At 46.2% G+C, this 16,734-nt stretch overlaps 2 protein-coding genes and 1 non-coding gene across 5 annotated transcripts in view; all 3 read left to right on the forward strand.

Moving 5' to 3' along the window:
• The window catches only part of LOC140075952 (uncharacterized), a 364,396-nt gene extending 363,857 nt beyond the window's left edge, over window positions 1–539 (forward strand). Inside the window, exon 5 of the mRNA XM_072122401.1 lies at window positions 400–539. The gene's annotated coding sequence lies outside the window, so the exon portion shown is untranslated. The remainder of the gene's footprint in view (window positions 1–399) is intronic.
• Window positions 540–4,908: 4,369 nt separating this feature from the next.
• On the forward strand, window positions 4,909–5,006 carry LOC140076349 (small nucleolar RNA SNORD89). Its single transcript, XR_011849571.1, has one exon. It is a non-coding gene; the product is annotated as a small nucleolar RNA SNORD89 (small nucleolar RNA).
• A 3,417-nt stretch (window positions 5,007–8,423) lies between these two features.
• CATIP (ciliogenesis associated TTC17 interacting protein) lies at window positions 8,424–14,955 on the forward strand. 3 transcript variants are annotated; one of them, XM_072122408.1, is made up of 11 exons: window positions 8,551–8,831; window positions 9,090–9,111; window positions 10,145–10,250; window positions 10,336–10,536; window positions 11,070–11,125; window positions 11,703–11,789; window positions 12,926–13,090; window positions 13,161–13,282; window positions 13,383–13,459; window positions 14,313–14,401; window positions 14,516–14,955. In XM_072122408.1, the coding sequence occupies exons 3-11, from the start codon at window positions 10,157–10,159 to the stop codon at window positions 14,729–14,731; spliced, it is 1,107 nt and encodes a 368-aa protein (XP_071978509.1). In that variant the 5' UTR covers window positions 8,551–8,831; window positions 9,090–9,111; window positions 10,145–10,156; the 3' UTR covers window positions 14,732–14,955. The 3 variants fall into 3 exon arrangements, with proteins under 3 accessions (XP_071978507.1, XP_071978509.1, XP_071978508.1); XM_072122406.1 differs by lacking the exons at window positions 8,551–8,831; window positions 9,090–9,111 and adding an exon at window positions 8,424–8,526; XM_072122407.1 differs by lacking the exon at window positions 8,551–8,831 and having other exon boundaries at window positions 9,105–9,196.
• The last annotated feature ends 1,779 nt before the right edge of the window (window positions 14,956–16,734 follow it).

The following is a 16,734-nucleotide window of genomic DNA, read 5'->3' on the forward strand; positions in this document are numbered from 1 at the left end:
TAAAATAGAATTTGCCAAAATTGCTACTTTTAACCAGTTTCAGCAAAGTTGATGTTTCAAAGGTGCATGAAATTTCCTCCCAATGAGCAAAACTTATTTGCATATTACTTTCCCAGAATCCTCAGTGTCATACATGGCCTGTGAGGACCAGTCCACATTAAACGCATCCGTTTTTTGACAGTTTTTGTCCTTTTTTCCAATTATCCTCAAGATAATTGGAAAAAAACTGTCAAAAACAGAAGTGTTTTTTTGTTAAAAAAAAAACTGCTTAAAAATGCTCCAAAAAAAAAACCTGGTTCCTAAACATGGCTCCTGCAGTTGGTCCTGTGTGATGCTGCTGTCTATGATCTATGACTCTCCCCCCTCCCCCTCTGATGTCTGACCATGTTCTTCTTGCAGGGTCCCCAGGATTCGGACGTCTGCCTGCCCCGGGAACCTGAGCGGATCGTGTGTATTGCTGCGGAGGCCGCCCGCTTGTCCCTGTATAACAAGAGGAGAACCATCACCCGACGGGAGGTGGAGTCTGCAGTGAAGAGCATCGCATCCACCGGCCCACACCCCCTCCCGGGACCTGCAGCCTCCGACTGATACCTGTCATTTATAGATTTAGATTTTTTGTTTTTAACTTAATTTATTCTGATAATAAAAGTCTTTTTAATGAAGTGGATTTCTGTTATAGTTGGATGTGGGACAACTGGACCCCAAACTGATTCTGGGGTATAACATGTGATCCTTGATGTTGAGGGTGCGTCAGGCTTATCGCCAGTGCATGGGGCTGCGGCTGCTGCATGCGTCTCACTGACATGCGATGAGGGGCTGATCAGTGTCAGGTCAGGGGTGGATTTGCTGAGCACAGATTTAAGGGGGGGGGGCACAGGTGGAGTTTAGGTTTATCATAAGCTTCTGCAGCAGGTAGGTAGTTCCTGTGATGTGTGAATTGCAGGAGATGTCGATGTTCAGATCTTTATCAGCAGCCGGAGTCCTCGTACATCACTTCAGCCGCTATCAGGACTTGTCTGAGGACATGAGGAGGGACCTGGTGTCCTGAGGAAGAACAGCTCCACCGCAGTCTAGAGGAACTGACCACAAAGCTGCGTTCACACCTGACATTAACATTGTGTTTAGGCAAATATATATTTCATTTCTGTAACATTTGCAACTACTAAACACAACGGCGGACACTCGCTATGGACCTTTTCTCCTTTCCAACCCATTTTATTAGTGGCCGGCGCCAAAAAAAAAATTGACTTTCCAACTTAGCTCCAAAAGAGGAACCAGCTAAAACACCCAGGAAATGCATATGCAATCAGGCCAGAAACCCCCCCCCCCCCGTCATCCTCACCATAGGGCGCGTTCACACGTTGCGTTTTGACCTGCGTTTTCATTGCGTTTACTACGCATATACAAACAGCTGAGGAGGGGTGATTTGCCTAATTACATAACTGTTAACATGTATGTTTACAAAACGTGATGTTAACACATGCGGTTTTGTTAACATTGCGTTTACAAACGTAAACGGTAATGTAATTGGGCAAATCACCTCTCATCAGCTGTTGTATATGCGTTTCAAATGCGACCAAAACGCAACGTGTGAACGCGCCCATAGGGTTGTGTTGAACATAACACTAGCAGAACATATCACCGGGGGTCTACACTTAGGCCGCGGTCACACGTACCGCTAGACATCCGTTCATAATGCGACGCTAGCGCACAGGGGGAGGTCCTCGGCCCCAACGCACATGCGTTTCCAGGGAAACGCATGCACGTTCGGGCCGAGGACCTCCCCCTGTGCGCTAGCGTCGCATTATGACGGACGCCTAGCGGTACGTGTGACCGCGACCTTACAGAAATTAAGAAAAACTGATTCAAACCAGCCAAAAGCAGAGTAAACATGTAAAACTGCAGGCGGTTCAGGATGCACCGTGTCACCACATCCACAAAGTGACCAATAATAAAATAGAAACTAAATAGAAATAATGATCATAGCATTTAGGGGCGCGTTCACTTGTTCTGTTTTTCAGATGCCGTTTTTAAAGCTGGAGGCTGCGTTCACACCATGCGTTTTGTTGCGATTTTGACACATTTTAAAGGTTTCAGCCTCGATCACCTGCTGAGATTTGCACCTGATCACGAACCAAGACTGTCAAAAACTGCGACGCAACGCATGATGTGAACTCCATAGAGCAGATTCCCTTGTGGCTTTTCTGACGCATTTTTAAACGGACACAAAATGCAAGTTTCGGATGTGTTTGAGGGCGCGTTCACACGATGTGTTGTCACGTTTTTGTGTCTTTGCCATATTCCACGGGCTTCAGCCTTGACCTCACGCTGCGGGTACATTGTGGAAACTCCCACTGCATCTGCTAAACGCAACGTAACCTCAGCGTGTGATCAAGGCTGAAGCCTTCGGAATACGCCAAACGCATAAAAAACCGCGACGTATCATGTAACAGCGCCATGAGGAAAACTCAGACAATGGAAAGAAGTGACTTGTGATATTTGTAACAAATTTCTCAAAAAGAGATCCGGAAATAAAAACCGCATTTAACACAAAGAAAAAGTGAGACTGATAAATGACCAAAAAGCAGAAGGAAAAAGACAAATACAAACCAAAACACACGGGGATAAGATAAATGACCCCTCTGCTTCCTCTCCATGTACTGAAAACGCAACGTTACCTCCACATGTCATTACAGAGTAGCCGACGGCCGCGCTCACACGTTCCGCTAGTGTTGTGTTCATAACGCGACGCTAGTGCACAGGGGGCGGGTCTCTGCACCATCGCATATACGTTTCCAGGGAAGCACACGCGATCGATAACCAGGACCTGATGTTTTATATAATACAAGACACCGGGGCCTAGTTACCGATCCCATCCATTTCCCTCTGAGGCCGCGGTCACACGTACCGCTAGGCATCCATCATAATGCGACGCTAGCGCACAGGGGGAGGTCCTCGGCCCGAACGCACATGCATTTCCAGAGAAACGCATGCGATTAACTTATCAATCACGTGCGTTTCCCTGGAAACGCATGTGCGTACGGGCCGAGGACCTCCCCCTGTGCGCTAGCGTCGCGTTATGAACGGATGCCTAGCGGTACGTGTGACTGCGGCCTAAAAGCACGTGTGTAGGCCCACCCCCTGTGCACTAGAGTCATTTTATGAACCCTTTTTTTATGGGTTTAAAAAAGTGACAAAAACGGCACATGGGAAACCGGCCGCAGCCTGCACCTATCACTTGGTTAGGACCTGAGGCAGCTGAGGCTCGTGAGGTGCTGGAGGATTGGGCCGTCCCCACTAATCTGTGGCTATAAAGCTCTCCCTGTGGGTGCTGTGCTGCAGGTGTGATAGGAAGCTGTGAGTATCAGAGCTGAGGGGTCCGGGAGGTGCTGGTTTGGGGGTCCTCTAGGTGTTGGTAGATGCAGTTGTGTGCATGGTATTGGGCTGGTACATTATGTTATTGGTTCTGGTACCGGCCGCTAGAACCACTGTGTTGGTTTTGTTCCCCTTCAGACAATTGAATCTCCTCAGAAGCCGCTGTTACGGTTCGGGTTCCTCTAGTTACCAGAATGAAGCCAACGCTGAGCGCGAAGAGGAGCAGCAGCAGCGCCAGGTCCGGGTCACTACAGAGGGCGATGGCGAAACCCAAGGAGAACTATAAGCGGCACCTGGTGACCGTCCTGAGCCGGGTAACACTGCGCCGTCATATGTGCGGGGGGGTGGGGGCTTCCAGGTATAATTCTACCCGGGTACATGCACACACCCTAACCTAGGAATTGGAAAACCATATATGGTTTTTTTTTTTTTTTTTTTTTTATTTGGGTCAGGAAGAGCAGAATTTGCCAAAATTGTTACTTTTTTAACCAGTTTCAGCAAAGTTGATGTATCAAAAGTGCATGAAATCCAATGCGCAAAACTTATTTGCATATTCCATGGCCTGTGAGGACCAGTCCACATCTTGTGTATTTTGATTGTATTGGGGAAAACGCAATGGGAGGGGCTTTGGTTTTGCGTTTCCACTGAAATGTGCGGAATAACTTTATGCAGATCTCCTGGTGCTCACACTTCAGCCGGATGCATTTCCTGTTGCATTTTGGTTTAGTTGCTTTGGAAAATGCAACGTGTGACTGAAGACTGAAGACTTTCTTGTTCTTCCCTGATCGTTGCCGCTTTGCAGATGGTGACGGCCATGAAGTGCGTGTAGGATGCAGCATAAGGGCAGGTCCGGGGTTGTGCTCACAGCTCCTGGGGGTGTTCTTTTTGTGCAGAACTTGGGTTATAATGAAATTTGGTGTAATCTGCATGTGATTTGGCTGCCGGCTTCTGAGTCCATTCCCATAATAACCCCGGGCCCCTCTGTCCTAGGCGCAGGCCACCAGTCGGCATCTTTGGGCCCTGGACATCTTGACCAGAGAAGCCGCTCGTGGTGATGGATTCCCACTGATCGCAGCAGAAGCTGCACGACTCTCCCATTACACACCCAGAAGAGCCATCACCGGCCCCGAGATCTGCTCAGCGCTGCGGACCCTGCACCCGGCTCGGGCAGCAAAGTGACGACTGGTTATAAGAATGTGGGATTGTAGTGTCTAGAATGGTGCAACTGTGTTTTATTTGTATGGAATAAACTTATTTTTATATGTATAATTGGTCTTGTGTATAACTGGTGCCACATCCCAGGATAGTGATGCCATGGCAATTAGTTCAGTCCTATTCCAGTGAGCAGAGCTGAGTTGCATTGCCGAGCACGGCCACTGTACAATATATGGCGCTCTCCATAGTGGGCAGTGAGGTGCTGGTGGAATTTGTCCCTACACACGGCCTCTTCATAAAGCACATCAGAATACTGATACTGAGAACTTGTAATGGGATCACCAGTGTAATAGCCCTAAAGGGGACTTCCCGGTAGCTACATGAGGGATGATGACCAAAAAGGCCGAATTGCAGCGTCTTCCTGGAGGAGGCGCCATGACAAATCTTCCTGGAGCGATCACTTGGCTGACCTCTGTAGATTTGGGTGTCAGTTATTTGTAGTATTTACCAGAATCTTCTGAATACACATAAAATAAGGGTCGGTGTTCTGGGGATTTCCTTGTGTGTTGGGTCTGGCACTTCTGGTTTTCATTCCCTTTATAATTTTTATGGGTTTGTTTGTTCCCGTGGGGGTCATGTACATTCGGGTAAGTCTTCAGGTGCTGGAGTATCCGGCATCATGGCGTCTTGCAGATCTGCTGACCAGTATATGAAGCCCATGATGGAGGTGAGTGATCTGCAGTGACTGTAGTGGGATATCCTGGTCCAGTGACCTATCAGATTCTGGTGTCTTCACTCCAATGTGTCCACTGCCTCCTATGACGGCTGCCATGTTTCTCTCTAGATACGATCAGTCCATGGATTATGGCTGTCATCTGGATGGGGAAGATGTGACTGCTGAGCTCTTATAGGTGAGACCTTTATACTATCAATGTATAATGGGGACCCCTGAGGCGGCACAGGGGGGGATGATGACCAAAAAGGCTGAATTGCAGCGTCTCCCTGAGAAGTTGCCTTCATGGGGAGACTCCGGGTGGGTGGAAGCGGCTGTAGGTAACGTTCCTAGTCCTCCATTAACATCTAATGTGGCAGAATCTTTCCATTATGAAAATTGTGGGTATTTTCTTAATCTTTTACCTTTCCTGGTGTTTGGACTTTAATGGACCTGGTGGATGGTTTGTAGTCTGTAACCATGGAGACGTATAGGTCTGAATATGAGCTGCATACATTAAATTAATATGGAGCCCTTTTGGAGCAAGAAGTTGTCATGTTTATTTATGGATGTGGATGAGCAGATCTATAGTTTCAGTTTGGGTTGGGTCTCACGTCCAGGGCGTATTGCCAGGCGCACAGCCGGATTGGGCAATATTCCCATCTCTACTTATGGACAGTAGAAATGGCGTATTCCAGATATTGTGATCTAATCTTAGTGACTTTGACTTTACTGGATCTGTTCTATTCTGTTTCCCTGCAGCCTGAGGATCCCTGTGTCTGGCGCAGGACTGAGGCTTCTCCGAGGATTGTGCCCCTGACCCCCAGCGAGAGGATTGTGCCGGGGGGCCCTGGCTGGAGGATCTGGGGTTCACCCCTGACCAATGTGAGAAGGATGTTCCCAGCTGACACGACAGAGTGTAAACCCTGTGGTGAACCTGGAATACTTTGTTTCTAATTCAATTAATAAACTGAGTCCAACTTATTGTATTTGTTGGAATCTTTGTCGCTGTGGGCTGTCACTCTGATAAATATATGGCCATAAGCAGGACAGGATCCTTTGGGCTGAATTGCCCCTTGGACAATCCTGTAAATGTGAATGCCCCCCAGCTAGTAACTTCTCATCACAGGGGGAATAATTACTGGGACCCCCAATGGAATTCTGAATGGGGGGGAACCACATATCCTCTAATCTGCCTAAACTATAAGATACTTCAAGAAATGGCCCTTCCAGGGATCCTACAGAAATCAGTCACACTAGAGAAGGTGTAACATTAACAGGATATTTTTTCCCTCTATCCTGGAGCCAGTGAGGACAGTAGTGGATTATAACAAGAGCTGTCTGGGTGGTCTCCTGGGGCCCACCAAACTTTACAGGGCTGGACCTTCACCCATGAAATCCTCCTACGTCTGTTCCTGCTCTTGATACACATGTCCACAAACCACAGATTGGAAGCCGCAGGAGGGACACATCCTCCACTCCCCCAGTAGCTGATTCTTTACCAGAATCATCACATCTGGTGTAAGACCTAAAGTATGGTCAGCATTGCAGTCATGTGTATATCTAGTAACATGTGACTATAAGGGGACTCCCCAGTCTCTGCACCCTCTCACCCAGTGTGGGCGAGGGATGATGGTCACACTGTTACTGTGCGATGGTGAAGAGGAAGGAAACCTTCTCGGTTGCATGTTATTCCTTGCCCCAATTAAAATCTGCAAGTCGCAGTTCTGGTGTTTTTGTGTGTCCTTTCTAGGTCTGTATTCTACTTCCCATGTTCCTCTTTTTACTGTGGCTTTTACAAGTTGAATTCTGTGATGTTTAAATCACTTTCATAGCAATCAAAATGCTGTATTCTGGGTAAAATATACTGGTTTCCTGCAGCCACCACTAGAGGGCGCTCTATGCACTGAACTGATGCAGACAGCTCCAAGCGCCCCCTGTGGGCAGGAAATTCTGCTTTTTCCATTTATTTTTAATTTTTATTTTTTTATATCCCTAAACCGAATAGAAATCTCTCTTTGGTCTCAGTGGTTAGAATTACAGCCTTGCGACGCTAGGGACCTGGGTCAACAAATGCAAAGAGTTTGTATGTTCTCTCCGTGTTTGCGTAGGTTTCCTCCCACACTCCAAAACATACTGGTCAGCGATAAGATTGTGAGCCCCATGGGGACAGGGACTGATGTGACAATCTCTGTGCTGCGCTGCGTATTCTGTGTGCGCTATAGAAATCAAGTAATTCTTATTATTCACAGTACAATAAAGTCACATGCAGTTGTGTGCTTTTGGCTACTGTGTAGGTGCTGGGACTATACTGCATATACAGGGGTGTCAGCATAGCTATGGGAGCCCTGGCACTGTAGTGGGGACATACTATATCTATACCGGTAGGTACAGGAGCAGGAGAATAGTATTTGTGATAAGGTGGAGGAGATCAAGATGTAAAATGTTTTAAATCTACAGAGACAAGCTGTGGCTGGAAGAAGCTGACATGACGGCCAGAAAGAATAAACTAAATCTCCTTCGACCAATGACGTTATCAGTAATCCCCAGATTTACAGTAAGTGCTGGTATTACTCTTCTGTGCTGTTATCTTGTCCCCATTTATCATCCAGCATCAGACGCTGTCAGTGGGGTAACCTGAAGCTGAGGGCCCCCAGTGCAAAGTCTGTGCCAGGCCCTGACTATAATGTATGGATTTTAATACTAGTCTTTTCATGTGGGAAAGTGAAACCTAATGGGCCCCTAAGCCTCTTGGGCCCAGGTGCGACCGCAACCTCTGCCGCCCCTGGACGCTGTGCTAAAACTGGTGCAGTATTAGGTCTCTGGCGTGGCCATACGATCGCCTGGGCTGCAGCCGCCTCCTGGAAGGGCAGAGCAAGCTCTAGATTTGTCTACGGGATAATACGGCGGACAATACGTCCATTCATCTTGTCCCCACGTGTAGCACATTATACGGAATGTGGCTGGACGCTGCCTACACCGAAACAGCGCGGGCAGCGTACAGACGAAAATACATTGGGATTTTTACAGGCCTGTAAAAATCCCAGCCGTCACTTTATATGAAAAATACAAATCTCTGTTAATTTTTTTTTCTTTTTCAAAAGTAATAAAACGAGACTGCGGGTTGTATATTTTTTTTATTTGAAGTTTGATGATTTTTCCTTTGCAGTTTTCTGTGTGACCTCTAGGAGGCAGTAGACGGCCAGACGCTTGTTGCTATAGACACGGCTTTGTTACCAGGGACAAGACGCAGCCTGTGCACGGGAGAAGAGACAGAGCCGCAGGTACCGGAGCGGATTGTACAGGGGGGTTACACTCAGGCCGCACACCCCAATGTATTCTGTATTCTGCACAACATAAGGGAATATATGTGACTCTGCCATAGGGACTAGCTACCGTATAACGCACAAGCGTCTGCTGGTTATGTCGGAGCAGGGCAGCGGCGGCCATTTTCCTGAAGACCAGCATATTAATGGGGGCCTATGGAAATGTCTCCGGGAAAATGGCTCCTTCGTCAGGACAATATGTTGTAATGGTAAAACACCAGGAAACTGAAAGGCGAGGCTGGGACATGTAGTTCTTATATTCAATTTTTTTTTAATATGTACAGACAGTCCCCGGGTTACATACAGGATAGGTTCTGTAGGTTTGTTCTTAAGTTGAATTTGTATCTAAGTCGGAACTGTATACTTTAATTGTAACCCCAGCCAGAATCATTCTGGTCTTTGTGACAATTGAATTTTAAAAATGTTGGATTGTCATAATAACCAGGATTAGAAATAAAGCTTCATTTCAGACGCCTGTGATAACTGTTACAGCTGATTTTTGTAGCCTAAGGCTAAAGTACAGGAAATTACTAATATCCAGAGGTCCGGCTGTAACTAGGGGTCGTCTGTAAGTCGGGTGTTGTTAAGTAGGGGACCGCCTGTACTTATTATACAATGTAATAGTTGTGTAAGTAGTATTTTTTCCCCTTTATTGTTAAATTCCCTGTGAACATAATCGAATGAGGCAGCATGCCCCTATAAGAATACCAGAGCCCCCCGCCATAGGGGGTCAGTAACACATCCCACCATAAAAATGACTCACCAGAAGGAGGCAACTACGGGAGAAGGAATCGGTGGCGTCTTTATCTCCCACTAATTTTCTTTTTTCCTTTGACCCTCCTTATTTTTGTTTATATACTTGTATATATCTGTTCATATTGCCCCAGAACGTTTGTCTACTAGTTACTGCTACCTACCTGCATGTAAGACCCTGACTTACAGGATTCTGTGCAGTGGAGCCAATACATGCCTCTAGTCAGATTATTTTTGTGCCAAAATGAGTGACCCCCCTAATGATATTCTGGAAAAATGGAGGCAAAGTGGTTTGGAAACCTGTAGGTCCACATTTATCAGAAGTAGTGCAAACAGTTTGACTAATGTGCCAGATGCGGTGGATTATTTAATACTGGAGCGCGATCCGGCACAACATTCACTGCTCGGGAAGTGTGCACCAAATTTTTTGGGTGCACCTTTAAGAGATGGCGCAACACAATTGTCTTGAGCTGCTGTGTATAATGTGGTGCATGGTCTGAATTGGCACCCAAATGACTCTTTAGGTGCCGAATTTTGTGGACACAGCGCAGCGGCGACCTAATACTGGCGCAAATACTTCATGAATACATGTGCAGTCACTTATGTGCAGGGAGTTTCCACGCTCTTTTCAGTGCAAATTTGGACAGAAAACTGGCGCAGACGTTTTACTAAATGTGGGCCATATTGTTCTATGCAGCGGTTACTACAGAGCCACCTATAGTACTTACCTCCTCTAGTACATGGAATATTTGTGCACATCGTCATGCGTCAGGCTGGGGTCCCATTATGTTCCCGTGTAACCTGCGCCGTCATATATTTACAGGCATCTTATACGATGGCGTCAGGCGGCACAACCAAAGTGGAGATTTGTGAACCTCCCGAGCAGCCGAGTGCAAGTCCAGAAGCCCTGGAGTTCATGTCCAGCGTAGGCGAGTGTGACCGTCAGTACTACAACTCCTAACATCCCTGCCCCTCATATATTGTTCACCTATATCTGACTGTTGTGTCCTCCAGGTCTGGACGAGCTGCGTCTCTGCCAGTTCTCCGAGTCCTTACAGTCCCTCTCGGATTCCTTTGCTGAGCTCGGCTCGTTCACCGCCAGCGTCCAGTCCACGTACTATGAGCAGGACGGACCTGAGGACCAGCAATGTCTCCTCGTTCACATCAGCAGCCAGAGCACAGTGGATGATGTCCCCTGCGGCAGCGCCATCACTGGTCAGTGCCATATACAGGCGGACGGAAAGCACTCGCACCCCTTTACATTTGTCACTCTTTATTGATTTTACCAATTGGCTGCAATGAAACAAAGTTCTTATTTTAACTCATTAATGTGCACTCTGCACCCATCTCAAGAGAAATTGGACTAATGTAGATATATTTGGTAATTTAGTTAGAAAAAGTAGAGAAATGAAGCGGCACTGTGAATCCGGATTAAATCCAAGGGTAGGGTGCAGGCTTATAGCGATCCGACTCAGGGATCCCAGAAATCCAGTAAGCAACAAATGGAAAGCAGCACTCCGTGACAAATGGGTGTTTATTTCACCAGTGGGGATTACAACGTTTCTCAATGTAGCCAATTTCAAGTTGAAACGTTGTAATCCCCACTGGTGAAATAAACACCCATTTGTCACGGAGTGCTGCCTTCCATTTTTTGCTTACTGGTAATTTAGTTATTAATAACCTGGATGTTATATTGTGTAGATGCGCACACATTATCCCTCCCCATAGATTTCTAACTCTTTCTGCAGCTTATATCTCTCTACAGCTGGAAACCCTGGAGCAGCACCACCACGAGTTTGTGAAGGTAACGCAGCTCCTACACCTCCATTATTACGTAACAATACTGTAAAATAAACTCTGTTCCAGTCTTGTTGCTCTGTTAATGCACTGAATATTTCATCTGTCCTGTAGCACTCATTGGTCATTGAGAGACTAAATAATAGGTCTGGACCCTGCACGACATATGTATCATATATACCAGTGCCATAAATTCGCCACCACTGATATATACTTTCAAAACGGAAGCCTTTAGTATGGACCGGGAGGCTCCTTCTATGCACATAATTTCATTGTTCTCCGGCCTCTAGTGAAAAAATGAGGCAACATTGTAAATAATCTAAAATGTAAACACTGCTATTGGAGGCAGACAGGGAAGTGATGTATAGAGGAGCACAGCTGTAAGAATGCAGGGCGCGCTGCCATGGAGATACATAAGCATCCTCTTGTCTGCATTACTGTTATATTATGAAGTCTTCTCATACGGAGTGCGGACCCCCCTAGTGCACACGGCCTCTTACAACAATATGACACAATCTCAGTGTTTGTTACATCGGGTCGTTTGGCTTTTTCACTCATTTATAGATTTATTTTATTTTTTTTAGCTTAAAGGACACTCACTGGATAAGAAAACTCACATGAGGAGGCAAGGAGACCAGATGGCGATCAGCAGAGTCATAACTGAGGGACAGGTGAGTGGAGAAGAGTGACTGCCACAACGTGAGGGGCAAATACTTTATATTTATTGGCCTTGTAGTACTGCAGTATAGTTTACTTTACCGTGGAGCCGACAATTACCTGAAAGGACATCTACCACCAGGATGAAAGACTATATGCAAATGGGCCTAAGGGGCTCCAGGCTCCACTAACACCTATGGAGCCTAGAGTCCCTCAGGCTGAATTGCATACAGTCCTTCATCCTGGTTGTCGGATGCCATTTAAATTACAAATGACCGCTAAGTTATGTAGCTGCAGGTTCAGAGCTCAGTGGGTGTTTCTGCTTATGTAGCAACATGTTCAGAGCTCAGTGGGTGTTTGTGATTGTGGAGCAACAGGTTCAGAGCTCAGTGGGTGTTCCTGCTTGTGGAGCTGCAGGTTCAGAGCTCAGTGGGTGTTCCTGCTTGTGGAGCTGCAGGTTCAGAGCTCAGTGGGTGTTCCTGCTTGTGGAGCTGCAGGTTCAGAGCTCAGTGGGTGTTCCTGCTTGTGGAGCTGCAGGTTCAGAGCTCAGTGGGTGTTCCTGCTTGTGGAGCTGCAGGTTCAGAGCTCAGTGGGTGTTCCTGCTTGTGGAGCTGCAGGTTCAGAGCTCAGTGGGTGTTCCTGCTTGTGGAGCTGCAGGTTCAGAGCTCAGTGGGTGTTCCTGCTTGTGGAGCTGCAGGTTCAGAGCTCAGTGGGTGTTTCTGCTTATGTAGCAACATGTTCAGAGCTCAGTGGGTGTTCCTGCTTGTGGAGCTGCAGGTTCAGAGCTCAGTGGGTGTTTCTGCTTATGTAGCAACATGTTCAGAGCTCAGTGGGTGTTTGTGATTGTGGAGCAACAGGTTCAGAGCTCAGTTGGTGTTCCTGCTTGTGGAGATGCAGGTTCAGAGCTCAGTGGGTGTTTCTGCTTATGGAGCAACATATTCAGAGCTTAGTGGGTGTTCATGCTTGTGGAGCAACATATTCAGAGCTCAATGGGTGTTCCTGCTTGTGGAACTGCAGGTTCAGAGCTCAGTGTGTGTTCCTGCTTGTGGAGCTGCAGGTTCAGAGCTCAGTGGGTGTTTCCGGTGAAACTGCATACCTAAAGGATATTCTGTATCTAGTAATTAAAAAAAATGTCAATTTCGCTCCACAGCAAGTCCACCAAGACGCAAAGTCCTATGACTTGACCTCGTTGCCCGGGTTTGTCTCAGAAGCCTCCAACCTGCTGATCATGCGGCTTTTGGCAAGGAAGACAATCCCACAAAACTTGGATTTTCTGACTTTGGATGCGGATCTGAACTTGTGTATCTGCTCTTATGTAAGTTGTGTGTCACGTGACATAGCATGGGCATGGCAGTGTATGATGGTATATGTTGTGTGTATTGCAGCGAGATCTTGGCTGCCAGCCCCAGCTCATCGGGAAAGACACAGTAGAAGTTCACGGAATCGAGCGAGCGATTCACTCAGACGATCTCCCCATCACCTGGCAGTGCTACTTCTTACCAGATGGGTAATTATTTATAGTATCTCTATTACTGTGTCCAAATAGGAATTCCAGGATATTGTAGCATTAATATGACTACATTTTCCCATACTTTTGCATTTTACAGACATTTGACGAGCCTCGTCCAGGTCGGATCCCCAGTTACCATGAAAATCACACAGATGCCAATACTATCTGAGCCAGGTATCATGGAGCTCCAAGGATAAATCTATTATACAGACCCCGAGTTACATCCTGTATTATACCCCAGAGCTGCACTCACTATTCTGCTGCTGGTGCAGTCACTGTGTACATACATGACATTACTTATCCTGTACTGATCCTGAGTTACATCCTGTATTATACCCCAGAGCTGCACTCACTATTCTGCTGCTGGTGCAGTCATTGTGTACATACATGACATTACTTATCCTGTACTGATCCTGAGTTACATCCTGTATTATACTCCAGAACTGCACTCACTATTCTGCTGCTGGTGCAGTCACTGTGTATATACATCACATTACTTATCCTGTACTGATCCTGAGTTACATCCTGTATTATACCCCAGAGCTGCACTCACTATTCTGCTGCTGGTGCAGTCACTGTGCACATACATGACATTACTTATCCTGTACTGATCCTGAGTTACATCCTGTATTATACCCCAGAGCTGCACTCACTATTCTGCTGCTGGTGCAGTCACTGTGTACATACATGACATTACTTATCCTGTACTGATCCTGAGTTACATCCTGTATTATACCCCAGAGCTGCACTCACTATTCTGCTGCTGGTGCAGTCACTGTGTACATACATGACATTACTTATCCTGTACTGATCCTGAGTTACATCCTGTATTATACCCCAGAGCTGCACTCACTATTCTGCTGCTGGTGCAGTCACTGTGTACATACATGACATTACTTATCCTGTACTGATCCTGAGTTACATCCTGTATTATACTCCAGAGCTGCACTCTTACACCATGTTTTCTCATTATATGCAAATAATTCACCATTTTGTTGTAGCTGATGTTTGTCGATTGTATTTACAGAGGAAGAAGATCCCAAACCGGTATTTGAGAAGAAGCCTCTAAACTGGGAGGAGTTCGCACAACTGTATTCTCAATTCCTAGAGAGAAAGGTACGTGTGGGGTTGGGGCAGAACTTATAGGTGAACTACAAGCCTCAGCAGGCTGGGAATGGTTGTCTGTTGCTTCCCCCATTACAAGGGTCTCTGCTGGTCTCCCCCCCGCAGGAGGAGCTGCTGTCGGATCACGAGACTTACCTGCGGCGACATCCGGAGCTGAAGGCTCTTCTGGGGGACTTCATGCAGTTCCTGCTCCTCAGGAAACCGGAGGATGTGGTTACATTTGCAGCAGAGTTTTTCAGGTCTTTCTCCTCGGCACAGGAGCGCAGCGAGACTTTCCGATCATCCGTCATCTCCAGTCCATTTCGTGATGAGTCCAAATAACCAGCGCCCTGGGAGGGGGAGGGGGGGGGGGTGCTCTGGATCATTGAAAGGGGTTTCCTGAAATCAAAGGATTTGATGACCTGCCCCTAGGTATGAAAACCTCACAGATCCGCTAATGGAAGGCGCAACAGCAGGAGAACTTGTCCTGATCCACTCCCAGACTGCACCAAGCGCCTCATTGTTCTCAATCAAAATATCCACAATAAAACACATTCCCAGCACAAGCCCAGACAGTATTTTTCCCATACATAGGTGTGGACTTGTTTTTTGCTGGAGGAGTTAGATTATGTATTAATAGCTTTTTGGGGTAAATACTTCTGCTTTTACCTTTCATGTAACCAATTTGCCATTTACTGGATTCACTATACAAAGACCCTAAGAGCCACTTCTCACCGCTGCAGGATTGGAGTTCAACAGTAACAACCTCATGCACTCTGATACCACGGACTTCTGCTGGTTCCATCACTAGGCCCAATACTTATGGTCACTGCTCCACAGCTGAATGCCTGGCACAAGTAATCCAAATCCCTGGAGGGATCTAATGTCAGTCCGTTGCCATGACAGCCTTGGATCACACAAACATGGGGAGCGATCATGTTTTAGGCTATTACAATGTGCAATTTGCACATAAAAGATTGGCAGTATATGGGGATTTTTCACGCATTCTGTAGTATGGTAATATATGGTAGGATCAATCAGACAACCTAGGGTTGTAGTACCCTAGGGAGTCTGAAAATAGTAGAGAAAAAAAAATTTTTAAACCTAAAAATTCAAATCACCCCTTTTCCTAGAAGTCATAAATACACAGTAAAAATCAAACACATTAGGTATCGCCACATCCGAAAATGCCCAATCAAATATAATAGCGTTTTTTCACTGCGTTTAACCCTGTAACAGAAAATCGCGCCCAAAGTAGCAAATGGCTTTTGCCATTTTAAAAATAAATTCAATAAAAAGTGATCAAAATATCATAATCCTAAAAATAAAAGCATTGAAAAAGTCAGAATTCACACAAAAAAACAACACACCACTCACAGCTCCGTGCACCAAATTTGGTATCCACGTGATCGTATTGACCCGATGAATTAAGTAGATACAAAAGTCAAACGTAAATATCTAAAATCCCCCCCCCATGTATACACGAGTATATACGGTACCCTGAGACTGCTCTAGCTCCACAGATGCAGAAATATATCTGTTATTCCCTGAGCTGAGTGGTTTTGCTGAGAAAAAAAAAAAAACATGATAATGAAGCTGTGTCACTTCTTTGGCTCCTTCAGCACTTGGTTCCCTGCTCGTCCTAGCAGCGAGTTTCTCTCTGCAGGAAAGTGATGCAATCACTGTTCTCCCTGCCAGACAGAATAATCAATTGCTGCACCATCCCCCAGCTGCTGTGTATGACAACCAGCTCAGGTTGATTAGTCATGTCTTGACTAAGCTCCATTTGTAATTCCAGGCTCCCGTGTGTAATGGGAAAGCTGGGTCAGCATGGCTGCCAAGATTAACACAGGATCCTGAAGGTTATGTTTTTTTTTTTTTCAGCAAAAACCACTCAGCTCAGGGATTCACCGAGATATGATAATGCTGTAGCTACCCTGCTGCAGTATCAAGGTAGGTTTTCTACATAATGCATCAAATGGTAGGTTTCCTTTGAGTACATACAACAGTCACAGAACTAACATTTTATGCTTTTTGATCATAATTCTGTAGAAAAAAACCAGACCAAATAGTTGAAAAAGTTTTTATTTATTAAATAATTCCTTTATAGCAAAAAGATTCCGCAGCGCTGCACAGAGTTTGTCAGATCAGTCCCTGTCCCCAATGGGGCTCACAATCTAATCACCTGCCAGTATGTTCTCTCAGTGTTTGGGTGGATTTCCTCCCACACTCAAACTCTTTGCAGATGTTGACTCTAGGACTTGAACCCAGGACCCCAGCGCTGCAAGGCTGTAATGCCAACCACTGAGCCACTGTGCTGCAAGGCGGTAATGCTAACCACTGAG

The sequence above is a fragment of the Engystomops pustulosus genome, chromosome 8 (genome assembly GCF_040894005.1).
Source record: "Engystomops pustulosus chromosome 8, aEngPut4.maternal, whole genome shotgun sequence".
NCBI classification, from domain to species: Eukaryota; Metazoa; Chordata; class Amphibia; order Anura; family Leptodactylidae; genus Engystomops; species Engystomops pustulosus.

Coding starts and splice junctions, on each gene's coding strand:
- CATIP (XM_072122406.1), top strand. CDS start 10,157: ATGGCGTCAGGCGGCACAACCAAAGTGGAGATTTGTGAACCTCCCGAG. Junction 11,126..11,702: donor ACCACCACGAGTTTGTGAAG/GTAACGCAGCTC, acceptor TATTTTTTTTAG/CTTAAAGGACACTCACTGGA. Junction 13,460..14,312: donor GCCAATACTATCTGAGCCAG/GTATCATGGAGC, acceptor TTGTATTTACAG/AGGAAGAAGATCCCAAACCG.